Source organism: Centroberyx affinis, unplaced genomic scaffold (genome assembly GCF_046629955.1).
Source record: "Centroberyx affinis isolate AG114_WGS23_722 - 3 ecotype Tasmania unplaced genomic scaffold, CSIRO-AGI_Caff_v1 ptg002685l_1, whole genome shotgun sequence".
NCBI classification, from domain to species: domain Eukaryota; kingdom Metazoa; phylum Chordata; class Actinopteri; order Beryciformes; family Berycidae; genus Centroberyx; species Centroberyx affinis.
This window is the reverse complement of record NW_027280867.1, coordinates 269184-288728: the sequence shown is the minus strand read 5'-3', so window position 1 is coordinate 288728 and position 19545 is coordinate 269184. Positions and strand designations below refer to the sequence as shown.

Here is a 19545-nt window from a genome sequence, read left to right as displayed (position 1 = left end):
TTATTGTATATGTAGATTATTATTAAAAAAAAAAGTGAGAGAAAAGAGGTATATGTTGGAGCTTCCTTATTGTTGAAAAAAATAAACAAAATAAATTATATATAAAATCATTAAACTGAGTTTATGGTTGTAAGCAATGTTGATTGGTAAATTCTTTATTCTTTATTATCATTCTTTATTCAAATGTCAGGAGACATGGCATTATATAACAGTTAATAACCAATTTATTTAGTTGTATAAGTAATTTAGTATTGTGATACTGTATGTACACAACACACACATACAACTTGTTTTACATTGTAAAAATAATAATTATGAAAACACCTTATCTAATGTGGTCAAGTCCACCTGTTGTTCAGACATACAATCCCAAGTTCTGACATCATAACAACGTGTAAAGGTAAGAAGATATTTAAATATAATTGATATAGTACAAATATCCATACTGGGGCTTTAAAACAACTAACAATGCTTGTGAAATGCTGCTGATTCAGTGCCCCTGTTTAAAAAAAATATTATCTTAATTTAGGAAATGAGCAAATCTTTCTTCCTGATTTGAGAGACAGCTTATTCAAATTGGAAAACCCACTTCATAAAATGACACACAGTTTGACGAAGCAACTTGGGCAACATGAGGAAGTATATAAGATGAAATGCTAACAGGAAGCTACTTATACAGAGCATCACATCACTGCAGAGAATGACCTGCTCTACACCTACCATATATAGAGAAGAATTTCAGAATACTTCAACGTTAAGGTGAGAAGTGGACCAGCATTTAATTATTTTTATTTATTTATTTTTTTTAAACAGGGGCTTAATGGACTACAATGTGAATAAATGGAAATAACTTATAAGTAGTGTTAGTTATTTAAAAGCTTCAGTGAGGATATATACAGTATATTATTTTTTAACATATCAGTCATGCCTATGTTGAGATAAACTGCATGGCTTTGGGAATCTTTGTCCAACAATATTGTATTAAATATTTCACAGATTGAGTGCTATCAATCTAAATACAGAACTCAGCTCAGATTGACGCAAATATACTTTTAAAGAGTGACTGAAGTTAAACTAGACAGCAATCTGACACCCAAATTGAATTTTTAGTTTTACTCCAAGACTTATCCCAAAGGCATACATAGCTATTCTTCTGATATTATAATAAGACAGGGAATAGTGATTGGACCAAATTAAATTGAAATTCAATTCAACCACATTACTTACTTTTTATTTGTTTAACCAGTATAACCAGTGGTTCACTCAACTTTAACAGCGAGTTCAGGAGTTTGGGTGAAATGTTGTTTCAGTGCTACCTACATCACATAATTATGGTAGTTAATGTCTTGGAATAACTTATACTTGCTAGACTATGTAGAGAAAGAAAGAAACAAAGAAATTTCACTGCAGTTGACAGCATTTTTAGATGAGTAAAAACAGCATTAGATGATCCCAAATCTCCAGAAAACCCCCTGGAAAATGTTCTTATAATTAAAATGTGACCGTAAAAATATAATGTGGTAGTTTTATTGAGCAGATTATGAAACAATTAGTAAATTCTCACCATGTCCCCCAACTGGCCTACATAATATCAGTTTACATCATTCTGTCTGAGAAACCATAAAGACTTTAACTGGAATAGGGGAATACACAGATACGCCAGCAGTTAGTGCCAGAGAGACATGTGACCAAACATCACATCATGGAACATTCTGGAGGCTCACTGCTGAAGCCATAAAGACCACAGACAGCTCTCACAACACAAGAGGTGTCTGCTGAAAAGGAAGTGAGAAAGCATCGAGACCTGAGACGGCATCGCATCACCTGCAACTTCTCTCTCCACCTGAAGTACTGCAGAAACCCTGATGAGGGAGTTTCTGTTTAAAGTCACAATGAAACCGCATGTTGAGACCATCTTGCTTCATAATTTGATGTATTTCCAGTTGAAAAAGGATATTGGGGCGGGACATCACACAGAGAGGGATCATTCAAAGGTGTAAATCAATGGGATATCAGTTAGGGAGAGAAACAGTTTTATTTGATGGGAGGGGCGGAGAGGCGGAGTTGTTCAAAAGTCTGTGGTGGTTTTATTGGTTTATTGGTTTTATGTAGGCCTCCTGGTACACAATGAAGTCACCACTAAAGATTTGCTCTGTATATTTTGTAAAACGTTTGTCTTTTTTGTGACTTTAAATCTAAACCTTACTTTCTGTGAGTACAAGGTGAAGGTGTTATGTGCAACAGACGCTACATTACAAATGAGTTAATCCAACGTTATTTATGTCAGTTCACAGAATGCTGCTGAACGTCACACAAAACTCCTGGAACGACTCCTTCTCCTGCTACCATGCTTCGGTGGTCGGCTACCGGTACTTCGCCGTGCTGTGGGGGTGTGCCGTGACCGTCACTGGCACGGTGGGGAACCTGATGACCATTCTGGCCTTTGCCTTGGACCCACGTCTGAGGACTCGCTTCAACGTGCTGATCATCAACCTGGCAGCGGCTGATCTCCTGTACTGCACCATACTGCAACCCATCTCAGTTGATTCCTACCTACACCTGCGATGGCGCGGCGGCGAACTCTGGTGCAGCGCCTTCGGCCTGCTCCTCTTCCTCTCCAACTCTGTCTCCATTATCACCCTCTGTCTGATAGCGGTGAGCCGATATCTCCTGGTTGAGAAGAGGGCCGTGTTTGACCGTGTCTTCTCTGACCACGGCCTGACTTTCCTCCTGCCTTCCACCTGGGCGCTGGGCCTGGCCAGCTTCACCCCACTCTGGCCTGTCTATGTGTTTGTGCCAGAGGTGTGCACCTGCAGCTTCCACCGGACCAGGGGTCGCCCCTACACCACCATCCTGCTCTTCTTCTACTTCTTCATTGGCCTGGGCTGTGTTGGCTTATTCTACCTCCTCATTTACAGACGCGTCAAGGTTGCATCACAAGCTCTAATCCGCTACAGGCTCAGCCGCCGCTCATCAAGGAAGAAACCAGCTTCATCGGTACAAGGAACAGAAGACAGTGGTATGGGGAGCGGGGTGGCCAACACATGTAGTTGTGAGATGAGCAGCCAGGGGGAACTAGCCCAAAACAAGGGTGGAGTCACATGGGAGGAATCCCCTGGGGAAACCCAGCCCTCCCACTCTGCCCTGGGCTCTGCCCAAGCTTCACATGCATCAGGGATCGAGGAGCCCCCCCCTGCCCTCGACCCTGAGCCCCTCCCGGCCGCACCTGCTCCCGCCACTGCAGCCTCCTCCCACTCCTCAGCCTCGGGAGATGATGGGGAATTTAAACGTGTGACACGGATGTGTTTCACTGTTTTCTTGTGTTTTGTGTTCTGCTTTGTCCCGTTCCTCCTGCTCAACATAGCTGACAAGCATAACCGCGCCCCCCAGGCTCTGCACATGTTCTGTGCAAACCTCACCTGGTTGAACAGCTGCATCAACCCCCTGCTCTACGCTGTCATGAACCGCCAGTTTCGACAGGCCTACTGTGTGCTGCTCAGGAGGGCTGCGGCTCCCTTCACCTGCCTCTGGACACAGCGACCAGTTCGGGGCTCCTGAGGAGCCGGCACTCATCTTATGGAAAACATAAGTGATGATGCTCCCCGTAAAAGCTCTGTATGATATTCTCATGAAACAGAGGTCACATGTAGTGCTACATTCATCCATAAATTTCTCTTCAGTTATCTTGCTGTGCCAAAATGTGTACACAAGGAATTTGCTGTCACATAGTGAACATAGAAGTCATTTACCTTGATAAGGCTTCAAACATTAGTTGTCACTGCAAGAGCCACAAAATAAAGTGGCAACAAAATAAATCTGATAAATAAAAATAAATAAAACCTTCACAAATTTGATTTTAGGTTGCATTACCAACACTTCAGCCTGCTCCTCTTCTTCACTTCTGTCTCCATTATCACCATCATGTCATTATGAGGATTTGCTTGGGAGAATACTCATGCTGCTTTTACAGTAGTATTTATGTATTTTTGTAAATAAAATAATTTAATATTGCAGTACATCTTGTGCTGTTGAGTAATGTCTTTTGAGCAACAAATACGCACCATCACTATGTGTGTTTTTCTAGATTTGGAAAACCCCAATATTACAAAAACACTTAATGCAGGATATCCCTATCTAACAAAACATTTCAGCAATAGAGGAACTTGTGAAACTGCAGTTTCTTAAGCTCCATATTGACCCCTTAAGAGCTGGAAAAACTGACGTACAAGACTTGTGATTGGGGGGGGGGGGGTTCCCTGCCTCTATCAGCAGAGGCAGGGAAGAGTCATGTCGATGTATCCTTGCTATACCAACTACCTATTGTAACTAGATTAGCAAACAAAAATAAGACATATTTAGTCCATAAAATCAAAATCAGGCCTTCAGACGTGGGTCCAAGGCACGACTTCAGGAATGCAAGTCGTGTGAAAGTAATGTTTAATTTAGAGAGAATAACTGAGCCTCGAATGTTGAGCTCTGGTGAACATTAGACTCACATGGAATAAAAAGACTCATCACATCTGTTCATAAACCCCAATATTACAAAAACACTTCATGCAGGATGTTCCTGTCTAACAAAACATCTCATTTCAGCAATAGAGGACCTTGTGAAACTGCAGTTTCTTAAGCTCCATATTGAAAGCTTAATATATATACATATATATATATATATATATATATAATATTCTTTTGCTATTTTTGCCCTTATTTGTGACTTTTTTTTTTGGCTATATTTCTGGATATTTTTTGCTATATATTTTTTTTTTTGTGTGTTATTTTTGCCCTTATTTGTGACTCTTTTTAACATTTAATATTTGATATTTTTCTTTATTTTTCTTATGCCTACTACGTAGTTGTTGCTTGCCTTGTCCTAAGAATTTCATTGTTCAGAATGACCTTGTGTTATACTGTGCATTTGATAAATAAAACACTTTGACTTTGACTAAACATCATTCTGTAATCAGTGAACAGAACATGCAATCAACCACTCAGCATTTCCCTTTTATTCCCTGCAAGAATATCTCAGTTTTCTATAATTGAACAAAATGGATATAAAAGCATATAAAAGGGAGGAACTGCAGAAGGGAGAAAGTGCAAATGTTTAAAAGGAATTTAATACATCTAACTCTATTCTGTGTGAACAGTCCAAAATACATGGTAGCATTATAAACAAAAAAAACACAAAGGGATTCACAATTCGCAATGAAACTATAAATTATGTGCAGTCAGTGCAATGTACTCAAAAATACCTTATATAAACCTTTTCCCGCCACCTTGAAAGGTAGGTGTTAAAACATTCCAAGACACGCTATCTGGTAAAACCCAAGGTCCGAATGTAAGATGCAAATTTCATACCAAAAAGGGCATATGGGGCCCCTGGTGGTTGAGGGGTCGGGCACAGGTGCCTGGGAGGCAGCATGCGCCTCAATCGAATGAGTCCAGCTCACTTAATTATCTATTTTCTGTCTTCAATATACTGTCTGATGAAATTGGACCCACTCAGTTTTACCAATAAGAAAGCAGAAATATAGCCGCAAGCAGACATTAGTGGGATCCAAGTCTATGGGGCAAATGATCTGACAGTGAGAATATAAGCTTCAATCATCATTATGGAAAAGTCCTACATCTCAACGATAGAACATTTCTAAGCAACTGCAGGTGAAATGTTGCTGACATAGTTCTCATGACGGTGATGCCATTCAGCATAACCAAATGTCATCTGACACACTTTCGGGCCCCTTGCAAACAGATAGGCCTACGTGAAGTTTGTGTGGTCTGAGCATTTAGGAAATATACCTCCCTTCCTGTTTGTGCAGTTGTCAACTTCCTTTGTGTGTCATGACCGAACATTTATGAGTATCAAAATCCTGTGACACAAAGATGATGTAGGCAGGTGAAATATGCTGTGTGTACAATCTGGTGGTGCGGCAACTTTGTAGGAGATATTATTAAAAATAGTTGCTGTTGCAAGGTTGGCCTGATGGTGGTGATATGGAGCGTGACCAAATGTGGTCTGTCACACTTTGGGGTCCATCCCAAATATCTATCTGGAGCGTTTAGGAATTATGCCTCACTACCTGTTTATGCATCTTTGCTGTCAAATTCATTTCTGCACCACGGCCAAACGGTTTGGGTTTTCAAAACTCGTAATCTACGAGGTCAATATATGCTGTGTGTAAAATAGCAAAAAATAGGTTGTGCATAAAATTCAAAATGGGTGAAAAAATATTCATGGTGGAAATGAAAACGGGTATGTGCAATGGATTTGTCTTGAGCCAAGGAATCTGAGGGGGAAAAAAATGTATTGGTTCAGGAGTTATTGGACAAAACATAAAGTTATAGCACCACCATCTGGCCAAGTAGCGTAATTTTTGTTGCCGGCGCAGCAGGGGAAATTTGAAATTTTACTGCTGTAGGAGTTACGGTCCATGAGGTACAGATCGTTTTAGGGCAGAAAGGAGGATCCTAACAGAAACAAAAGGGTTTCAGGCCTACGAGCTTGAACCCCTAATGAATTGGGGCATTATAATTAGAATATTCTATGTTTTCAAAGATGATTTCAAAGAGCACACCATCCTGATTGCAAATGGCACTCTTAACTGTTGACTGTATCATGTCAGTTAACTATCAAGCATTTCACAAGAAGAGAAACAGATGCCCATGTATATTTACACCAAAAGCGTCAAATATTGCAAGTACTCAGAGAAAACTATTAGGGTTACCACTGGTTTAACTACGTAGGCTACAACTTTGTAATGTGCATGTTGCAATGTAAGTAGCTAAGAGTAAAGCTGATGATGAATTTGAATGATACAGTTTGATTAAACAGGTGTACAACTAGATGCTTATTGGTATGTGCTTCCACATGGTTGCGGGGCGGGGCAGGTAAATCCTAGGCGGAAATCGGGGAACCCCTGGTCATCGGACAAGAGATCAGGTGGACTGAAGATGTTGGGGTTATTGAGATACTGGAGTAACTCATCCTCTTGGTTTGCCAGAGTGCCAGACAGCATGGGATCAGGATAAGCTCTCAGGGGCGAATCCAGCAGATGAGGATCCCCACCTAGGCCTGAGGGCAGAAAGAGAGACGACAAGAGCGGGTTACCGTTTCTGTTTTCATGGGCAGGTTGTTGATTTCTGGTGCTAAACTGCTTTCACTGGGCAAATGACCAGTGGCTACTGAGAGTGGCAAGTTGTGATGTACTAGCTAGGCCAAAAATAACCGTTACAGACAGGACAGTACAGACCGCTACTATAGGAACTTGACAGCAAAGCAAAGAGTTTGATATTGTGCAACATACACATGGAAGAATAAAGTATTGTGTGCAGGGTTCCTAGATACTTTAGCTTACAAATGCTGTGACATTTCAATGACTATTCCATAATAAATGACAAAATTTCAATGACTAATCTGTTATCATCCATGTCCAATGTATGTATGTTTTTTTTCCCCATTTGTTGCACTTAATAGTACTTGTTGTAAGCTTCAACTATCACTTGGAGCTTTTGTAATCATGAACTCAAATGGTACCAGGATCTGCTAGGAGTCAAAAACACAATTTTCAAATTGCATCACTTTTCCTGGTTTTCCTTAATCCTTAACAATAGGAACCCTGCAATTGATACAAAGGAAGGAAGGGAGAGGGGAGTGGTGTGTGTAGACACACTATCAATGATAATATTATAATAAGCTGTAGTGATAAACAATAGCCAATTACCTGCAGAGAACTTGATTTTCAGGAATTGATCATAACCGTTTGTTTTTTTTTAATTCAAGGCCAAATGCCTTTTAATAGATTTGAATGGATATTTTATGGTAGTGTTCATATTAAGAATCTTGTAGCCATGCAGCATCACAAATCTATGAAATCAAATAAAAGGTTAGTAACAGTTCAGCCCAACCCTGTCACCGCCACACCTGCTAGACCTTTGGTTCTGTACACTGCACATGCATGCAGCAGAAGCAGCTCAGTAGCCCCGCAGGAAATCTGTTAGAAGTTAAACAAATTCATAGATGTCCCCCGAAATGAAGCGTTTTCCTTAGAGATTTTGTACACTGTTAGGCCAGAATACAGAGGGCAGGGCGAAGATTGGTGATGAGGAGAGAGGGATTTGTTTGATTGGGTTTTCAAATGGGTGGGACAGCGAGGAGAGCCATGACTCACCAGCTGCCTCTCCACACAGGCCATTCATTGGCTCCAGGCCTTCACCCTCTGCCATGTCAGAATACATGGGTGACTTAGCCTCCAGTGTGTTCCTACATGACCAATGACAAACAGTCATTACAACCAGTTGCTCATATATAAAGGGGTGTGGGTACACTACTTGTTAGATGAAGCCATGATGCATTTTCAGTTTTTTTTTATGCTTTTTGTATGAAAAAGCACATATTTAGAATATATGGGAAACAAAGACTGGTGGATGGTAGATGGATTTTATTTATGGGTGAATTCATCTTTTTTTCAAACAAGCAAGATACTGTGGAATGGGCAAAATAAATAATATACTTACTCCTTTGAAACAAACATCAGCTTGGTTTTGATGTACTTTATGTATGGACTGTCATCTGAAAGAGAATGGATTTGACCGTGATGCAATATGTCGTATTCATCACCAACAGTACTTTGTAGTGTAAATTCATCTACTAAAAAAAAGTTTTTAAGCCCGATGTGAACAAGTCTTCGCCAAGGCTAGAGCCAGAAGAGTCTAGACACTGATCTGAAATGCCATCAAGCAACCGTTTTTGAAGCCGATCTATTTATAATAACTTTGAGGAAAACTTAACAGACAGACAAGATCTTGCGACTTGGTCACAGGGTGCGATATGTCACGGACACCGCATACGAAAGAACGCTAGAAATAAGATGGGCCCGATGAAAATGCTATGGAGCACCATCATGTTAGTTGTATAAAGGCACCAATCTGTTACAGCAGAATTGGAAGCATAAATTTCCCTTTTCCTAACCAAGGTCCATATTCAACCCCCAAGGCTATGTATTTGTTTTTGCAGCTGTCCTCTACTTTGCTTGTGTATTAGCAAGTACAATACAAAAAAGTTAATATTATTAAAAGGAACAGCTGATGACAATGCAGATTCTCCTCACAAAGATAGCAATAATTGCTCACTGACATGTCTACACTACCTGCAAGGTAAGCAGGAGCTTTGAACTAGTCACTCCTGAACTCCTGAAAGTGTTCACTTGATGGCAACACAGGAAGTTTAAAAGTACAGATCATGTTCACAAGGACTGACTGATCAATCCACGAAAACAGAAGCAACATGCATTTATGAGCAAGTCCTCACCTCCGCTCTTTTCAGTGTAGTACTTTCCAAATGCCTCCTCTTTGGGGGTGTTAGGATAGAGGTAAAGCAGAGGGTTATCTGGGATGTTCTCTGCTTCAAGGATCTGGAAATTCCTAATGATTTCATGGAGGGGGATCTGGGAGAGGTCTACCTTGGTGAAGGGTTGGACCGTCTTCACATCAGGCTCACCTAGAACAGGCAGAGTAGGATCATATATAGAAGAAAAGGTGACTATAGCGAATATGACAGGCAGCTTGTCTGCATTTCTTCACTGTCTACATGGTAATGATTCAAAAAGACTGTGCAGCTGCTGTTATTTTGTAATGACAGCATCTCACCAGTTGGGGAGTAATCCACCCAGGAGAAGGTGACCCCTCCATCTCTGATGCTTTCACTGAAGCGCAACAAGAATGTGCCTCTCTGCTTCTTCTTCAGCAGCGTCTTCTCTTTGGCTTTACTCACAAAGCCCATGATGGAGCTACAGTACAGAGGAGAGTCCTTACTCCAACAAGACATTACATTTCTCAGGATTTAAGATAATATTGAGGTTAACACATTTTTTTAATTTCAATTTCTACTTTGTCCAGATGTGACTGGGCGCAGTGCACATACCCGTCTCTCCACAGGTTTTCAAGGTACGTCTTCACCAGCACCAAGATGCCATCAAACCACACCCAAAAAGTGAAGCTGGCGTTAGAATTCTCCTGTAGCACAGGGGGTGGAAAAGGTCATGAACACACACACACCAACAGTAAACAAACAAAAACAAAAGAAATTATGAAGACCCAAGATTCTCACCTTGCTAAATTTTGACCAAGCAACTTTGCAGGTGTCATAGTTCTGCTGCTTTCCTGATGGGATAAAAAGTAAAGCAATTACACGCCCAATGTTACTGACAAGCCTTGCTCGATCACACACAATCTAATATACCATCAATATACCATGTGAACTGTGCACAAGTCTTTAAATCCAATCTGACACTGCATAAAATCTGGCACCTGGAGTACCAATTTACCAACTCACCCAATGGTTAGAGTTGGGTGTGAAAAAGAAACAACAAGATACCTGGAAGCTATCAACTGCATGCTCATGGTCTATTGGATGAGTGCAAAAATAACAAATAGACATGTCGTCCCACATGAACGATGCAGGCATCCCTTAGGCCAATCAGTGACAAAATATATCATCCCTCCAAGTCTCGTCAAAGTCAGACCAGTGGTGTCTGAGATACTGAGTTATTGAGTTAAAACCTTTTGCCTGTAATCATAGCACCCCCATTAGGCCAATCAGTGTAATTTTTTAAATGCTGCAACACAGTGCAACGATGCATCATCCCTCCAAGTTTCATTAAAATCAGACTAGTGGTGTCTGAGATATTGCCTGAGATGCCACGTCTGATAGACAGATGGATGGACGCAGCCCGATCCATAGTCCCCACTGCAGGATAATCATGAAAATGAGTTGAATGAGAGGGTAGAGGCTGGTTTTTACCAAAGAGTTTATGTGCAATCATGTCCAGCTGAGCAGGGTCCAGACCCCGTTTGGTGGCAGAGAGGAACTGCCAGCTCAGCATCTCTCCAAGCTGCTCCCAAGTGGCCGCAGGACAGTTGGCAAAGAACATGACGTCCTAGAGGTACACATACACATTTTTAATATTTACTTCTGATGGGTTCTCACTGACAACAGTACGTAGGGATGGGACGATATATCGAAATTCAATATATCTAAATACAATAATGTGACAATACGCATTGTGGGGCAGAAAAATGAATCACGATATTAGCTCCATTTTATTCTGCTGTAGTAATCACAAATGAGACGGCTTGCACATCACAATTTCACAAGCTCTCCATCAAAATTATATTATTTGCACTTTGTAATGACATTTTTAAATTGTTGTTTACATTCTAGCAATGGCATTGGCTTGCTAGAATTTGGCTTGCAAAGATTTGTGGCTCAGAAATAAACATAATTCTACATAGTCACGTTGTAATTTAACTTTTATTTATTACACTGTATCGTTGTATCGAATCGTGAACCCCATATCGTGTATCAAATCGTATCATGAGATAAGCATATTGTTCCATCCCTAGTATAACTAAACTGCAAACTTAAGGGCTTAATGGCTTAATGTTAGTGATGGTGACCTCTCACCTTTGTGTCTGGACAGAGCATGTTGAACCAGAGGACGGAGGCCCAGGCACTCTGCTGCTGGCTGGAGTTGGAGATGATAACCACTGGGAGAGAGGAGGCCTAGGTTGGGTGTCAGACAACAACAACATACATTTAGGACACAGTTCCATTATCCAAACAATATACACAATGGCATGATGCTTCATTTCTCTAACATGCAGTTGTGGGTAAATTAGAAATTTGAAAGGCCAACCATAAAACATGAAAAGAAAGGAAACACACTCCACCTGCAGGTCGACTGACAAGCCTTTTAGCTCAAATACAGTGTTGAAGCAGATGGTGTGCAGCTCCTCTGTAACACTGAGAGAAATCTGTTGACAGCAACACCCACATCCCCACACACACACACACACACACACACACAGGTCATCATTCTCTTGTCTACACTGCTCTTAAATAATTGGGTTTGTATGCTGCGATGGCATCTTTAGTGTTGTCAATGTGAACTCACGTCACTGATTCCTTTGCCGCCTCCTCCAGACTTCTGCTCCTTCAGAGTCTATAAGCAAGTAGAGACAGAATTAGCCCAACTGTGTGAAGTACGTAGATTTCATCATGTACTTCACTGTAGAGCTTTACGGCCCTGTAGTTCACTCAGAGGGACCAGGAGCAACAGTTGAACCCATAGTTGATTAAACTATGTCCTTTCAGCACAATAGCACTCAAAGCAGTTATACATCTTTAAATCGCTGTGATTCAACAATTTTCACAATTGCTCATACACTTTCTTGTTTACTTTGCTAGCTGCCAGTCTTCTACCACCTCCAGGTCATATTAGAAGAAGAGGAAGAACATGATTTTGTTGCTTCAGTTCGGAAGCATTCTTTACATGTTTTACTTGCCCACATCCAAAATCCAAAATGTAATACCTTGGACTGCCAATATCGGTGGATTCACTGCTATGTTTCCTGCTTGTGTTGACACACTTCCACAACTCGTCGCCAGGTGGGAGATAAAGGAGCCCGCAAAAAAACATCACATATATCCTACCTGTAATTACCACTAAGAGGTTGACGCAGCATCAAAGCACTTGAACGATCTACTTGCCAACCAGCTCATGCCACTTTAAATAACATATCTACAATATGCTACTAGACTACTATACTATTAAATTACTTCTAAATATTGTGTTGGTCCTCTGAGTGTGTATTAGAGAGCACCTGTTACCTGCGACCTGGTGGTATGTAAAGCTCTACAATGAAGCAAGTGATTAAATTTTAAACACAATCAATCATGTTTGCGAAAATTCGGAAAATAAGGCCCATACTGAAAATACTGGAAATTATCCTTTAAATAACTCACAGAGCATTAGCTGTTGGCTCAATGTTACAGACTTGTAAGTCATAAAATACAGCAGTTATTCAGTGGTATCACGCAGAAAATCTGAAAATCAAGCGTTAGTTTTTTTTTTTCTTTTTGGCCATAATTCCTGAACTTTTCCCCTAATGCAATCTCACCAGATGTCTGAAGTCTGCCACCATGCCTCCATTCTGGCTCTCTGCCATGTTCAGGGCCTTGCTGTTGGTCCCCAGGACATTAAAGCGCCGATATCTACAAGAATAACAGGATTTAGTAAAAAATCCACCTCATCAAACAAGACAGCTGAATGAAATACCTCTGTAGCTACAACTTGTCATGGCAGCTGCCGATAAAAAAAAAAAACACAACTCACCCTTTGACCTGAGGAGCCTCCCTAATAAGAGGAAGGAAGAAACACAGAATAATGAAGCATCAAAACATCATTCTCTATTGGTCAAAGTCAGGAGCTACAGGTCTGTTCTGTACACAGTGACGGGAGGTAACTAATACAAATGGAGCTAATGGAGCTGGACTTTATCTCACCTGTCCATGGACACATTCACCTTCATGGCATGGTTCAGCTCAGGAAACTTAACAAGAAGTCTGAAAATATTAAATCAGGTGTAAGCCTTTGGAGGTTTGGAAATATTAAGAGAATAAATGTTAAAAATGTGGCTGTGGTTAGGCTGTGAACAAAATAACTGCTTTGGGGTTGGTGGGTAAAGTGAGTTTAGGTGAGTTTACCCTCCACTACATCCCTGATTATTGGTCTGTCTATGTAATTAAAGGTAGAAAGTACAACTCATTCAATTGTGTTGGCTCCTTCTTCTCTGAGTAAATGGTAGCGATCCTCCATGCACAAGTCCCATGATAATTACTTATTAATATTTAATTATGCAAATTGATAGTGGGTGGTACGCCTTAACAATCAATGCAATAGTCTGTGAATGTAGGGATGCCATGCAGCGGTGGCACTAACCTGGTCTTGACAGAGAATTGGACATTGGTGCGGAGAACCAGGGGGCCTTTCCCCTGAGGCATGGATGGCTGAGTCTCAACCACAAAGGCACTTCAAGACATAGTAAGACAATACAGTCATAAAATATTCATACGGAAAGCAGCAGAGAGCAAGAGAGGGAGAGAAATACAGTAATTGAATGAACGTTTATGAGCGAGACCTCTTGAGTAAGTCTGTCAGGAGGCCGTCCACTCTGTTCTGCAGAGCTGGTTTCTGGGCCTTTACAGGGTCTTGTTGGTAGGTCATCTTCCCCATCAGCTCCTCCAACTTACTGAGAAACTCATGCACCTGGAACAGACACACTGCTACACAGGTGAACCTACAAGACAAGGAGCAAAGCAAAGGGGATGAAGATGTAACAGGTGGCAAAAAAGGGGCTGCTACAAGTCAACACATGCAGGGAGCATGGCGGTGATGCTAATGGTGGTGGTGGGAAAGGCAAGTTGGTCATTGAGCCAGTAATTACATCCGCCAAGGAGGTTATGTTTTCGGTGCCGTTTGTTTGTCTGTTAGCAGGATTATGGAAAAACTACTGGCCCGATTTCATGAAACTTCGTGGAAGGGTGTAGCATGGGCCAAGGAAGAACCCATTCAATTTTGGAGCGGATCCGGATCTGACTCCGAACCTTGGCAGAAGTCTGCGCTCTCTGAGTGCCCTTCTAGTTTACCTAGATAACATCAAGAGCTCTGAGGTGAAAGTCAACCTTGATTTGCATTCATATTTTTACATTTTAGATTTGTATCCAGCCAAGAAGAGAATGACAAGTACATGTAAGCTATACCATCTGCTACAGTGTCCAGATACCATATCTATTTTTTTATTTTTACCTCTGCTTCCTCACTGTAATTTAATATTATTGGCCTATATCAATATGTACCTGCAAAAAACTCCCATCAAATTAAGTTTTCCTTTTACTTAAATAAAGCTGTCATACCTGTGTTTGCTTTAACCAGAACAACAAATTAAATAAAAAATGGTTTATATAACCAAACAAAGCTTATGAAAACATATTTCATTATTCACTCCTATAGCTCCCACATGGCACACTTGTAACTAGCACTCTGCTAGTTTTCACTTGTTTCAAGATAAGCTTACTGAATACTGCTACGCCACTTCAGCCTTTGGTGGCCCATTATCAGTGTTGGTCAGCTTGGGAAATTATTAGCAAAGCCAAATACTGCTATAATTATTTCATACAGAGTTTATCTACTCTACCAGACAGTTTGACAAATAAGCAACCACAGAGGCCATAATCTATTCCCACTGGTTTAGCTGGTAAAATAGTGAAGGTGGGTGGGAAACTTTGGAACATGATTCACTGTAGCCGCTGGACGAAAAACCAAGTTTTCCATCCTGGTATGTTAGTGTGTTGCTAGACAAAATAAAAAGTGCCATTTTCTGTTGTCCTGACTTAGTAACTTCATCCTATTGTAATAATGTCTGCAGTTTTTCGCTCCAGCCCAGTACAAACTAATCTATTTCACTTAGAAAAGGGCTTGTGGATCAACTGCTTAACTATGAGCTATCCAGGATCAAATTTGGTGTGAGGAGCGTCTGGAGATGAAAACGGAACACACCACTTCTCGAGCTGATCCAGGCAAATGTTGTCTGGCGCTCCAATGCAGGCCTTCTGCTGCCGCCTCTGCCACTCCACCAGCTCCTTCCTCACCAACACATCCAGCAGCTCCTCAGACCGATCCAGGAGCTTACCAAGGTCTGACAGCATGGTCTAACGAGGTGATCAAAAAGAATCGAAAGAATTAGCAAAAGAGCTGAGACGGGAGAGATGAAGGTGTTTTTAATATATTAATTAAATTATATTAATATCTCCGTACCTTTCTACACTCATTCAGCCTGTTGATAAGAGTCTGCAGAACTTTCATTTGTTCCTTCTTCGCGGTCTCCTCTACCACAACTGCAGCACAGTTTCCACAGCGGGATCACGGTTTCCACACAAGGTAGACCAAAATAAAAGAAAGCATGTCGCTGTGAATCAGCCCCCAACATTACTCACTCTCAGAGGAGCGTCATTCAGAGCGTGCAAGTAAAACCAGAAATCTCAATATGCTTACCTTCCATCTTGTGGGTTGTGTATTTAAAATCAAATTCGTCTTGCTGTTCCTCTAGACATATCAATGTGTGCTCCATACACTGTGTAAAAAAAACAATGTATGCACTTTAATGTCTTACATCCAAAAGCACAAAGATGTCTTCTTATCGTCTTAACACAATCTAAATCAGCTGTCAGAGAGAGACATACTGTACCTGCACTTCATTCCTTAGGCCGGCCATTTTACGCTCAAGGTCCTGCTGGCTGTTTGTCTCCATGGGGTCCTGCTCCACATGCAGCAACTGGACCTAAGACAGAGAGGAAGAGGAGTCTTTCAAATGTGATCTTGGGTAAAATTGTTGTACTGCAAACAATATGTCCGGGTGAAAGTTCCAGTTAAAACAACATTACTCTATGGGTAAACATTTTCTCTTTTTAACCCACATACTTTCCTATGAGTTCATGAATAGTCAAACCCCCCTAGTCTGTAGTCAGCACTAGTATTCAGGTTTTTTCATTTATAACTGCAAATCAATTCTTGTAAATTGTGAACATGGACACAGAAAAAAAACTATATAATGGAGGTTCACATTGCCATAGTTTGTACATCCTGTGTGTGTATCCTTTTTAATCTTTGTTTTCAATAATAACATTAAGGCAAGTGAATTAGGTAACCTAATTAAGTATTGGTGGTTGACCACAAAGTCACAAGTGACAATGCTCTACCCAAGGGAAGAATTTCACTTTCCACAGTAAAATCTTTCCCTGTGAAAAATGGTATGTGTCATTTGCCATTTTCTTACAAATGTTGAAAAAGTATCTACAGTTGTTCCGTTGGCAGTGTTTGCCAGATAGCTGCGCTTATTTATTAGTTATTAGTTTGTACTTATTTTAATGAATTGTATCATTAAGTTACTATAGTGTTGCTCTAACCTGCTCAGCCAGATCGGCACTCTCTAGGATTTCATTTTCTTTCTGTAGGAACCACAGGATGATGCTGGCCATGGTGCATGGATCCTCCTGGTATCTCTGAGAGTGGAGAGAGGTCGGATGGACATCACAGTCAATATGTATTGCTTATAATTACGGCTCAGGTAAAAATAATAAGAGTAAAAACACCCACTACAACTCCCATGCTCCAACATCAGCACACCATCTTACATTTAACACTGCTGAAAACCAAACACAACTTTGTGGGATGTTGATAAAGTGCTCTCCAAAGACATTAATGCCAAAGTTTGCTGGCTTGCTCATCTGACCATTCTTTGTACAGGACTAGACTCAAACTGTAAGCCAATGGGAATCTGTTGAGAATGTTAATTACTGTTAATTAAAGCTGAAATCTGGGATTTCCCCAATTTCCTTTATCTTCCTTTATCTCTGGCGGCGAAAAAGTAAATGGTGTTCGGACTAGAAACCAAACAACCGCATAAGTATTATATTTCAATTATAATATCAAAGAAGGTGTAGCAGCCAGTGTGGCTCGTGTGCCATCAGCTCACCAGCAAACAGTTCCCACTCTAGTAAAAATGGCATCCTGGACCAGGTAATTTGACTGTCAATGATTTTAATCAATGAACTAAGGCAATAACATTGCTTATGATGATGTAAATACTGCGACTTGACAACAGAAGCCTACAGTGTGTGCTGCTGGTATATTAGTCAGGTAGGGAGAGCATCTCCAACCATGGTAATACTGCCAATTGGTATTGTGTAACCTGACTCCATGGTCCAGATGGATAAAATAGCTATTGAATACTAGAAAAATGTCCCGGATTCCACGGACCCTTTTCCAATTAGAGAAAGAAAGAAGCTGATTGGGGTTTATTCACACTGAGCATTTACGATTTTATGTCAAATAAGAGGACAGGGCTTATGCGCCAATGCTGCTGTTGTTTCGCAGGGAGTGGCAGACAGCCTACCAGACAGACCTGAAAGTTCTGTTTGTAGCGTCTAATGTTGTGCTGCAATAAGAACGACTCCTCTTGTACAAAGCGGCTGTGCTGGATATCCAGATTCTCCAACAGCACCTGGAACAGCACCATGGCAAAGTCATGATCCCGCGCCGCACGTTCCCTAAAAAACAAAACAGACACAAACACTGGTTGACACTTTATTGACAGTAAAGCATGTGACTGTAATGGTAATGGGGCATAAGAGGAAGTGCCACCTTACCACTCCTGCTTCTCTATCCAGGCAGCCAGGTAGTGCCGAACATCCATAGGTAAGGCGTCCCGGTCATACAGCTCATGCAACTGCTGCCCGTACACAGACTGCAGCTGCCTCAGTCTCTCCCACTGAGACATTCTGAGTTGGGTGAGACACACACCAACATGAAGACGAAAACACATGCACACAAACACACAGACCTCGCATTAGACCGCAGGTAACAGTGTATGTGTGTGTGTGTGTATTAGTGCTTTGTCGGTTCTCCAAGGATATCTTGGATAGAGCCATTAAACAAAAAATGCTTATAAGGGGCCATGGGACAAATTAATCTAGTCATCTGGCTCACTTCAATTATGTCTTACTCTAGTTCACCACAAAAATTCAAAATTTCAAATTCAAGCATTATCTACTCAACCCCATGTCAGTCAAAATTGCACTGAATTGTGTAAGACCACCAAACACACAGCGATTAGCCTCCTCAGTTCCATCTCAGCATTCTCCCAATCTACTGAAGTTAATGGGGTCATTACATTTTTACAAAAGTGTGATGTCCAAATGTGATGTTTCTTCAAACAGCTCGTGCAGCATAATCAAAGTGTTGTAGGTACAAACGCTCAATATTTAGGCTACCTCATATTTCTCACTCACAATGCCCATTCTGCATTGGTGCATTCTGGAACAAAGTACCGTTTTTGGACCTACAATGTAGTCGTTTGGCTACAAAACACTTAAAGAGAAGGCCCTGTTAGCTTCAATAGTTTGGGAAAAGGCTGAGATGGAAGTAGGGGGTCTCGCTGTGTTTGGTGGTACCTTCAATAGAGTGTTGATTGACAAGGAGGCGCTGACAATGGCTGAATTTTCATTTTTGGGGTGAAATATTCCATTCTTAAGTTCTGTGCTTTTCCAATCGACTGCATACAGCACACATAGATTTCTTCTATACTCCCCAACTATTACTGCCAAGTAAGGACACTCACCTGCATGTGGAAATAAGGCAGTAAGTTTTGAAAGACACAGCAAAATTTAAATGTCGTGTTTTTGATTGAGTACCAACCACAAGTTTTTTTAAAAGGTGCTGAAAACTACAAGCAGAGCGTTTAGGTGCAAAGTGCAAACAAGAGGAAGAAGAGACAAGAGCGATCTGTGACTGTTATATAACGTGAAATGAATGTAGCCTAATATAAGTTATTCTATGTTGCTAATAGAATGTGAAAGGCCCATTGAATATACTGATCGGACTGCAGCTGTATTGTAAAATGTCCTACACATCTAGATCGATGGGTATCATTTCCTACTCGACCCAGCAGTAATAACATCGCTACTCACCTCACTTCCTATACTGCGGTCCAATCCCAGTCCACTTAAAATGCTCTATGTGATAATTTAAGACAGGTGCGTGGCGTCCGTTTCTCACGTTACTGTATTGTTATGTCGATTTACACTCACATAAACACAAGCAAACACAAACTTCAGCAGTATGCGCGCATGCAGACGTATTTCCTTGCTTCCTC

General features: G+C 41.0%; 2 protein-coding genes across 3 annotated transcripts; one reads left to right on the top strand and one right to left on the bottom strand.

Moving 5' to 3' along the window:
- Window positions 1-698: 698 nt before the first annotated feature.
- On the top strand, window positions 699-4998 carry gpr84 (G protein-coupled receptor 84). Its single transcript, XM_071535280.1, has 2 exons — window positions 699-759; window positions 2288-4998. Exon 2 carries the CDS (start codon window positions 2296-2298, stop codon window positions 3556-3558), a length of 1263 nt encoding a protein of 420 aa, XP_071391381.1. The 5' UTR covers window positions 699-759; window positions 2288-2295; the 3' UTR covers window positions 3559-4998.
- Window positions 4999-5001: 3 nt separating this feature from the next.
- stat2 (signal transducer and activator of transcription 2) lies at window positions 5002-19545 on the bottom strand. Of its 2 annotated transcripts, XM_071535278.1 has the most exons (24): window positions 19361-19545; window positions 18041-18172; window positions 17797-17941; window positions 16799-16894; window positions 16081-16173; window positions 15888-15966; window positions 15651-15730; window positions 15393-15544; window positions 13975-14133; window positions 13776-13865; window positions 13340-13399; window positions 13170-13190; window positions 12955-13048; window positions 11949-11996; window positions 11725-11808; window positions 11459-11557; window positions 10796-10931; window positions 10103-10155; window positions 9917-10008; window positions 9643-9782; window positions 9305-9493; window positions 8512-8566; window positions 8166-8257; window positions 5002-7069 (listed from the first exon to the last, which is right to left on the bottom strand). In XM_071535278.1, the coding sequence occupies exons 2-24, from the start codon at window positions 18169-18171 to the stop codon at window positions 6846-6848; spliced, it is 2412 nt and encodes an 803-aa protein (XP_071391379.1). In that variant the 5' UTR covers window position 18172; window positions 19361-19545; the 3' UTR covers window positions 5002-6845. The 2 variants fall into 2 exon arrangements, with proteins under 2 accessions (XP_071391379.1, XP_071391380.1); XM_071535279.1 differs by lacking the exon at window positions 8166-8257 and having other exon boundaries at window positions 6874-7069.